This window comes from Montipora foliosa, chromosome 4, assembly GCF_036669935.1.
Source record: "Montipora foliosa isolate CH-2021 chromosome 4, ASM3666993v2, whole genome shotgun sequence".
Taxonomy (NCBI): Eukaryota; Metazoa; Cnidaria; class Anthozoa; order Scleractinia; family Acroporidae; genus Montipora; species Montipora foliosa.
Window position 1 is genome coordinate 35,114,897 of NC_090872.1, and position 10,000 is coordinate 35,124,896.

At 39.9% G+C, this 10,000-nt stretch overlaps 1 protein-coding gene and 1 non-coding gene across 3 annotated transcripts in view; both read left to right on the forward strand.

Moving 5' to 3' along the window:
• The window catches only part of LOC137999201 (neuronal acetylcholine receptor subunit alpha-5-like), a 14,934-nt gene that overhangs the window by 3,616 nt on the left and 1,318 nt on the right, over nucleotides 1-10,000 (forward strand). For both annotated transcript variants that reach the window (XM_068845052.1, XM_068845051.1), the window contains exons 4-7: nucleotides 1,334-1,378; nucleotides 2,556-2,665; nucleotides 4,087-4,334; nucleotides 7,732-10,000. The exon at nucleotides 7,732-10,000 is cut by the window's right edge and continues 1,318 nt beyond it. In XM_068845052.1, the coding sequence (XP_068701153.1) occupies nucleotides 1,334-1,378; nucleotides 2,556-2,665; nucleotides 4,087-4,334; nucleotides 7,732-8,477 (1,149 nt within the window). In that variant the 3' untranslated portion in view covers nucleotides 8,478-10,000. The remainder of the gene's footprint in view (nucleotides 1-1,333; nucleotides 1,379-2,555; nucleotides 2,666-4,086; nucleotides 4,335-7,731) is intronic.
• Nucleotides 576-649, forward strand: Trnap-agg (transfer RNA proline (anticodon AGG)). Its single transcript has one exon. It is a non-coding gene; the product is annotated as a tRNA-Pro (tRNA).

Sequence of the window (10,000 nt, forward strand, 5' to 3'; positions counted from 1 at the left end):
TCCGGTTCCAGCTTTTGGATAAGTCAATTTCGCCAAGTTATGGTCTCTCGAACGAAAATTTGTTTTCCAAGACCCCTGCATTAAGAGGCATATTGAATATTCGATATCCTTCCACGCGCTCCGGTATCGTCACATCGAGGTTAAACACTATGCGTATGTCTGGAGAAGCAGATGTATCGTGTTCCTTTTCGTCTCAAACTAAATTTTACTTTAGCGAAATTTATTATCCCAGCTAACTCCCTAATAGGCCTTACCCCTTATGACGTACAGCACCTGAATTCTTTTGTTGAGTGACTACTATAAATACCAGAATGCAATGTTTCAGTAGTCACTCAACAAAAGAATTGCGAGGCGTTACGTCATAAAGGGTACGGTCTATTGTCCCGTCCCCTGTTTTCTCTTGGTCGAATGGTGATTTTCAGAAGGTGCTGAAAGGAACATTGTTTGAGTCAACAAAGGGAACTATCAAAGATGAAATGAAATATGAAATGGATCATATATGAACTGCGGATATATATGAAATCATTCCTCACGGGAACTTTGGAACCCACAAATGACCAGCTCCCGACGTCAGTGGCTTCATAGCTCAGTTGGTTAGAGCGTCGCACCAGGTATCGCGAGGTCACGGGTTCAAACCCCGTTGAAGTCCTGAAATTTTCAGGCTTCTTTACGCAATTGCAAAAATTGCGTTTATAACTGCAAGGATCATAGCTTTACTTGGTAAAGGGAACTATCGTTATTTTCCACTTTCCACCTTAACGTGTTTTCAGGGCAATTGATTTTTCTTTTTGAAAATGCACTCATAATGTAATATAATGTAATGTAATGTAAAATCTTTATTTAGACACGGAGAATCATCAGTTAAGTTAATAATTATAAATTAAAACTAAAGAGTATTGTTTTAAAGAGTATTGTCATCTAACGAGTATTGCACGGGGTGGATAGTATTAGTACCTCACACTTTGACTATGGCATATTTCCCGGTTGGCTCACGTGGTTGAGCATGGCACTACCATGGGGGAGGTTGTGGGTTCAATTCCTGCCGGACCAACTCTCATGGTGATTGAATAACCTTGTAGAAGGTGCTGCCTTTGTGATGACATATGCAATTGGCTAGCAGGTAATTTTATTTGAAGCTATGGAGTACTAAATCGCCAATAAAGGGAATGCCCCATTCAGAGCCACAATAGTTCGAAAAAAATCGTTGCAAATAGTAATTATAGTTTGTCCCGTTGAAACTACAACCTTGGCTATCTTCTTCCGATTACGTCGTTCAGTTACTTTTTGGAGATGTATGTATTGCATTATGCATTTTGACTTTCATTCATTTTAGGCAAACAAGCGACAGGTGCTTATCACAAGTGTCTGGATTACACAGGTCAGCTTTCTTTTCACTTAGTTTACGACCATTATTTACACTGAATTGTGCTGAGTATGGTCTGCTATTTTCACGGTCTTGTTAAAACGTTGTTATAGACTTTCTAGTAATGGAGCTTAATTGTACTTTCTTTAAGACATCGATTCAGGTTATTAAATCATAAAATGATCGACCAATCAAATGACAAAGAGGGCTGTCTCTAACGACTTCACAAAATTCAAAATTTCCGATTCGAATCCGTCAGCTGGGATAACCACACCATGATAACGAGTACCGGTGATAGGTCAGCACGTTAAAACGTTTATGAGGGCAAAATTGCTAAATAATGATTGGCTGAGACAGAGGGCATTTTTCATTTAACTTTGGTAATTTTCCCGGGGGGTCAAAATGGCGTCCAGGTTTGTAAATGCTACAGATTCCGATGCTGTGGCATCGAAAAACTGCCGAAATTTCAGTGCCTTTTGCTTGAATTATATCTAGTCTGTTTCCCTCGCCTAAAGACTCCGGGAAATTATTTGAGTTTGGACAAATCGTGCGTGAAATTATTCCCCAATTACACTCGACACCATTTGATTACCTAGCCTATTCTCACGTAGCGCAGGGCGACTCGGGCAATTTCTGCAACTTCTGAAAACAGGGTTAATATAAATTCTTATTTTACTCGGCCCTATGCAATTACCTCTACTTATTGTCAATTGGACAGCAATACCATAGCTTTTATTACTTTCCATTCCTTCTTTCTCCAGGGGCAGTATAACTCACTTGTTTCTTGAATAAAACAAAAGAGCTTTAGTTGTCCTACTCGTGTCCATCAGTCAATTGGTAGCCTGCGTAGCTATCGCAGAAATAATTGCAGAAATATTTTACAGTTGCTTAAAGTGATCTTGCTTACAATTTGACTTATGAAACTGTGCGGTACCCGTTGATATACTGTATACACAATATGATTCACGTTCCTTAAGTGTGAGTCAAAGTCATCATGAGATCAAAGGTCGCGATCAGTACTTTCCGGATGTACAGTCCAACAAAACAAATGAATCAGATATTTTCACGACAGCAGGCAGGGCTACTGCCTCCACATTCGCTCTGCTTCCGTCGTTCCCTCCCCATTTAGCACTTACTAATAGGCAAGTCGAAAAAAATTTCTTTTTCTTGTTATTATTTCCTTGTTTTTCAGAGGTGGCATAACCCTTTTCTTGAATGGGACAGAAACAAGTTTGGCGGACTTGACCGTATTCACGTCAGTCCAAAGGAAATATGGGTTCCTGACATAATTCTTTATAACAAGTAAGCCTTATCACCTTCTTGTAACAGCCTTGGTCGTTATAAATGCCCATCATCACCTTCGTTTTGAAGAAGTGTTTTGTCACCCTTGAAGAGGACGAAAATAAACCAAGCATATATCTATCCCTAAAATATATCAGCCCTTAGATTTAAGGCCAATTTAGCACGTACACTTGATTTCAATAACAACGTTGCTCCTTTTCTACAGTCATTACCTACAAACATTCTTTTCGTTAGTACGGTCAGATGATTACATGCCTAGTAGTGCTTTGCTTGCATTTTGTTCAAACTGCTATCGTTTGTTTATGCTTCGTCTCTTTGTTCACCGATTTTAATTCCTTTGATTCTGTTTTTTTGTTCACTATGATTTGTTTCTGTCTTCTGTACTCTATTTCGAGCTGCATAGATGATGCGGCTGCGACTTGGAAGGCATAAACAACAACTGTTTCAAAGAAAAAAAAAACCTGGTTTGTGGAAGTTCAACTCGGAAAAGCAATCCAGGACTTTTATCATCTGGACCCAGTTTGTTCGAGAAATAAGTACACGCTCGAAGGTATTGGGAAACCCTGCCGGCAGAGCCTTTCTTGGCTCAACGAGAAAGAAAGGACTCTGCAGAGATCGTGTTCAGTCTTTATTGAGTATGCGCAAGCCGTTGCTTGGAGACAGTCTCAAACCCAGGCCAAGTCTCGATCGCACTCCTAGACGCCATGTTGGTTTTCGTACTGAAGGCTCGATTTTGACGTTCGCCTTGTCAAAAATATGATGCGCGCGCTGCCTAAACCTGTTTGACCAGAGTTACTACCCCAGAAACTTGGGCTGGGGCGACTTAAAAGACTAGACACGATTTCTGCAGAGACTCTCCTTTTCACTCTCTGCCGAGATTTAGAGAGGCTCTGCTCGCAGGGTGGTATTGGGAACGCAACGGTCGATTTATTAACACACCCAATTTTCACAGCACTTGCAATTGTTTGTGCTCACCTGGTATATATGACAAGCGACAGGAAGACGCCGTAAAAACCTGCTAATAAACCGTGAATTACACTCTGAAATAAACAACTAAGTGGAAGCGAGTTTTTACTCACCCTTTGATGAGAACACTGTCACTATAGTAAGCACAAGATCAATTTTACAGTTGGAAGTTTGTGAAGCACAATGACAAGGTTCACAAAAACAAAACTTAGCTGGCGCCGCACGCTGGTATATTGTAAGAATCGGCATAGACTTTATAAAGAGTGAAACTATCGTTGAGGAACAGCCTCAACACAGTTTAACTGTGTAGATCGTTAGTCTCTTAGTGGGAGCGCATGCATTCGTACTAATAACAAGAATCTTACGCTCTTTTTCCTGCGTCTGCATTTTTATCATACACCGGGCTAAACACTGGTTATCCTGTTTGGTTGAATTTCAATTTATCTATCTTCTAGTGGAGACAACAAAGTTTACCAAGCTGGGCATACTGAATTTTTCAAGACTTGGGTTGTACTGCAGAGTAATGGGACATGCTTATGGGAAACACCTGCAAACATAGAGAGTGACTGCAACGTGGAAATTACCTTGTTTCCTTTTGATATCCAAAACTGTTCTCTTCTTTTCGTATCTGCCACCTATGGAAGCAAAGAACTAGTTGTTTATCCCATGTCATCGAATTTGCATCCAGAACTGAATGAAACAGGTAAACAAGCATACAGCATTCGAATATAATTGAGTGGTGTGGCACAATAAAGATAAGGAAGATAGCTGTTTTTCGTAATTCAAATGTACCAACCACAGGAACAAAAGACCCTTCGACAGCCAACGGGGCTGTGGTTGGCACATAAATGACAACGACATCTTCCCTATCGGGACTTCATCTTTGACAGGGACACTAACGCAAAGATCATTTTTCCTTTGTCCCTTTTAGCTGCTAAGTGTAAAGTTTATTTCAAAGTGATCTTCTATTCGAATTTTTTCTAAATTTCTCCCTCTTCTCAAAACCAACCTATGATTTGATGCGATTTGGTTTCATTACAGCGTCCCCTGTTAGTGCCCCAGCGCAAAATAAAGTCAACTCTCGCCTTGCGGACACCGCGTTATTGCCTTATTTCAAGCCGAGAGGGACTAGGTATGAATCTATAAATTAAGGGATTAGCAACTATTGATCCACAAACTCAAAAAGAGCACACCGAGATTTAAGAAATCCCAAAGTTTGGTGTTAATCCGGCTAGTTTTGACTGAGATACAGCTAAAGATACAGCTGAGATACAGTCAAAATTACAAAGAAATGATGGGTCATCCGGACGCGGCGTCCGGATGGCAATGCATTTCTTTGTAAATAGGTTTGACGTTTTTAAATGGCTTTGTCTCGCTTAATATTGGGTCTATTAACACCAAACTTGGGGATATTTCAAAGCTTGGATCATTAGTCGCTAATCGCATAATTTGCAGACTCGTACCTTGTCCCCCTCGGCTTGAAATCAGGCAATTACGGACAAAATCCACAGACAAAAAATAAAAATACATACTTACTTGACCGCTCCCCATAGGGGCTTTACAGGGCCAATGAAACACAACGAAACGGCGGAACAGAATAACAACTGTTAAGAATCCCAATTGGCCGGAGGCAAACCAGTCGGCTATTTACAAGTGTAGCTGGGAAGTTGAACCATGGAATGCCAGAAGTAAATTTAACGAGTAGTCAGAGCGGGTCTTGAACCCGGGGTCTCCAAATTTTAAGTCAAGTGCCCTCACCACTGGGCCACACTGCCTCCTCAGATCCCTCGAATCGAAAGCTATACAGGAGGGTCTCAATGGGGTTAAGCGTGTGGCGTGACACGTCCAAAAAATTAACCGTGTGTCGTGAAAAAGGGAAAACATTAACCGTGTGTCGTGAATTATTTTGTCCAGATAACAGTGTTGTTTGTAGCTTTTCCTAAGCTCTGAACAATTATTTGATGTAAAAATTAAGCGTGCACCGTGAAATCGCGAAATTTTTAACCGTGTACCGTGTTTGCTACACCCCCATTGAGACCCCTTATACAGGTTTGACTGGAAATGGCTCCCGATGTTATGGCCTCTCGCTGTTACGGAATTACGGACACTTTCGTGGTACGAAAATGACAATTTTATTGTTTTGCCTCTCGATAAAGCGTACGCCATGTACTTTTTATTTGTCAAAATACACTTCCAAAGACTTGTGGAATGTTTATTTTCACATCAATTCCTTATTAATTGTCTGCACAATAGTTCTAGTTTCTTCACTTGAGCTTGTGCTATTTTCTTCCTGCCATCTCTTAAGGAGTAAAGTAAAGTCAATTTATTTAACGTCGGTAGTTCCTTCAGTTACGAAAATGGTATCAATGGAAACCGACGGTGTGCCTTTTACCCCCTCCCTCTGTCAGTGCTCCGCTTCACGGATATTTAAAGCTATAGCTACACGGATCAGAGGAAAGTCGAAACAGACGTTGAAGTAACCAAGAATCAGAGAGACCAGGAGAGACCAAACCCTCGTGTTCCATTCTCAACGACTGCTTTGCAGTTTCGGTACTGTTAATAAGTTTGTCCAGTCTTGCATGATATTTAGGGTCGCCAAATAGATCTCATAAAGAACTGGAATCTCAAGCCCTCGGGCCGACTTTAAGTTTTGTCGTTCAGTGAGGAAATCGAAGAACCCTCAGTGGGTGACTATATGCCGTCATACGCATTTGTGGCGCGAGAATTGTCGCAACGCTATTATTTTCGGACGATGACAAAGAAAAAATTGCCCGCACCATCCTACGAATCTGATAATTGTTTTTCAAAGTAGATCAAGCACAATTGCTAGAAATCTGGGATCACAACCCGTCACAACATCTTTGCTCAAATTCAAAGTTTCAAGGAATCCATACGTATAATTTACGCTAATGAAGTTCTACGTCTGATCATGAGAATTTTATGGACCGAATGCACAATGGCGGCTAAAAAATATTCTTCTGTCTTTGTGCGAATTAGACCCACTAGCCTCGCTAGTAATACGGAGAAAATACAAAAGCGATGTTACTTTAGAACGAGGCTAGTTGGTCTAATTAACACAAAGACAAATTATATGCATTCAGTCTATTCATTCAAAATGTATCCTGCGTTAGTCTGTTGTGGTCACGTGACTTCACCAAATATGGTCAACGCCTATTAACTGAGAATGTTCACCAATAAACCCCATGTGGCTAAGCGGGTTGTCTATTGCCGTTCTAGAACCTGAGAAATGGCCGATTGAAGTTTACATAGCAACCGGGTCTGTAGTTACGAAGGATCCCGTTAAGACGTTAAAGATTTCAAATATATTACAGACATGCTCAATGTTATTTATTGCATGTTAAGGACGGTGCCTACTAATTCAAAGGTATTTTTGCGCGGTTTTATGAATATGCGGGAAAAGCAGATCTCAACAAGTGTTATTAAAATCCAAAAAGAAAATTGGGAGTAACCACCGATTTTTCAAAGATAATTAATCAACAATATTAGCAAAAAGCTTTAAAATACAAAGCGATGTATGGCTTTCCTTTCCAAATTAAAGTTTAATTATCTCTGAAAAATGCATGGTTAGCCCCAATTTTCTTTTTGGATACCAAGAGCACTTCCTAATTTTTGCTTTCTCCGCATAGTTTTGAACCGCGCAAAAATATCCCTGTATTAATAAGCACTGCTGATAGAAAATCCGAGCATCTCGAGATGCGCAGAATGTATGTGCAATAACAATAGTAGTCACCGTCCTTAACAGCACTCAGTTTTTAGCAATTTTGCCCTCTTATGCCCCATTCACACCAAACCTTAAACATGTTATAAACACATTTAGTTAAACACGGTTTCAAAGTGTTTTCTTTTTAAATCATGTTTACTGACTTTGGTTGACTACGAATTTAGCACAGATCAAAGCATGTGTTGAAACAAACCTGAATCTCATGGAAAAGCCAGTCCTACATTTTTCTGTGACTTATTTTTATTTTGTGAAACCCAGTTTAATTAAACATGTCTTGTTGGTGTGAATGGGATATTAGTTATAAATACTCGAAACACCATCTTTGCTAATTTTACTTATTTGATTTGTCCCTTAAAAGGCGAGTGGAAGATCATTTCAACTTTCGAGGAAGTTTTCATTAAAGGACGCCAGCGTCTGAGTGACCAACGAAATTACTCTTTCATCAAGATAACATTATTAATCGAGCGCAAGTGGATGTATTATGTCATGTTCTTGATAATGCCATGTGTCATTTGCACCTTATTGGTTCTGGTTGGTTTTTCCATTCCTCCTGAGAACGGTGAAAGAATTGGGTTTTGTTCCACCATCATGATAGCCGTTAGTGTGTTTCTTCTCCTTATCGCCGATATGCTTCCAGAAAAGTCAGACACGCTACCCGTTTTAGGAATTTACTACATTATCACAATGTTGCTTATTGCATTCGCTCTGATGGCCACCATCCTTGTGCTTAGAGCTTATCATTCAGTCAGCGAGCCTCCTTCTTGTTTCAAAGCTCTGTATCGAGTTTGCAAGTCAAAGAAAAAGAAACAGAAACCGGTAAAGCGAAATGCCGTTAGCACTGAAACAAACGCGAGCCAAACTCAACCGTGCAGTGTCCATGAAAAGCCTGTTCCTGATGGCGTGGAAAGCGGGTCCGTCAGTGACAAAAACGATGATCTCAGTGAAGAAGAAAAGAAGAAAATTTGGCGATCTGTTGCTGTGATTTTTGACAGGTTATTTTTCTGGCTGTTTTTAATGGCATTTATTTGTTCGTCTGGGTACTTGATTGCGTTCCGTCCAGTTTTTAAACTCTTCAACCCGTCTGGAATTCCTTCCTCAAGTTAGTCAAGTCAGTGAATTAAGTGACGAGATTCGCAGAAAATACATGGGCCTCTTTCAATGATATTTAGATCTAAATTTAGCCCGTGGTTATGATGCGAGGAAGGAAGACTCCTGATTGGTTATCATTAGCCGCGCGAGACCAAAATAACTTTCACAGCATAGCGCGAATCTTAAAATAGAATGAAAATAAATATCATGAGACATGGGGATGCGTTCTCTACCCTCATCCTCTTTTGTAGGAAAGCATTAGTACAGTCCTACTTGATCAATAGTTTTAACAGGAAAAATATATACACAAACAGCGGTGACAAACATCACACATAACCGCATCCTTCAACAAACTTATTTTTACTTGACGTTTCGTGTTCTTCTACATACATCCTCAGAATTGACAGTTAGTACAAAATTTGAATTCATAATTACACGGTTACTATCTTATTAAAGTGCCCCTGTGATCAAAAAAACCACTTCCTTTTTTCCTTCAGATTTTGAAAGTGTGTTTGCTTAACACCTGACTGGCAAAATTTTGAGCTTTGATTTTTATCCAAAGGCCGTTTACTTTGAGTGTAAGTTTTGGATTTCACGGTCCGCCATTACTCACGTTCAAAACTGACCGATTGGACCTCAGACGGTTGGATCCAGGGAAAAGTGACGTCAGAGGCTCATTAGCTTAAAATTTCAGCGTGTGAACGCAGCTTATTATATATGCAAAGCGTGAGTTTAAAAGTCTGGAAGCCCAAAACCCCCATGCTACATATTAATTCTGCGGCGTACACACGTATTGCATTCTTAAACTAGTGAGCCTTTGACGTCATTTTCTCCTCGATCCAGCTCTCTCAAGAACATAATGTTAGTAATGGCGGACCATTAAATAGGAAAATTACGGTTAAAATAAAGAGGTGTCTTTTTGAAATCAAGGCTTAAAACGTGGGTCACTTGGTGTTTTGATAACATAGTTTTGAAATCCAAAGAAAAATATGAATTGATTTTTTGGTAACAGGGGCACTTTAACTATCACTTGTTAACTATTAACAGTCACTTCTGAGGGTGTATGTAGAAGAATCTGAAACGTCAAGTAAAAAGCAATTTTAAAGGCTGCGTTTACATGTGATGCTTGTCACATCCTTTTTTGTAATTGTTCCTGATGAAACTGACATGGCCGAAGAAAAACATTTAATCTACAGGGTCATTTGTATTACGCATACAATTTATTAGATTTAGAATAGACCTTGCGTCTGCACGAGCTTCTCTTTGGGTAAATTCTGCATTGAGTAACACAGTACAATGTGATAATGGGTGTACTTCGTGGATACTCGAAAGATGTAGCTTGCGAAATCTTTAAACGCCCCCGTTGGAGACAAAACCAAGTATGATCTGCAACACAGCGGCACCGAAACTCAATGCTGTCAAGTAACTTAAATATCGCAAGGAGTTTCAAGATTCTCGAACTGTGATAAGAACTTCAGTAGCTGGACATTTGTTGAGAACTTCAGAAGTTAATTGTTAAATTTAATACGCATACCGAG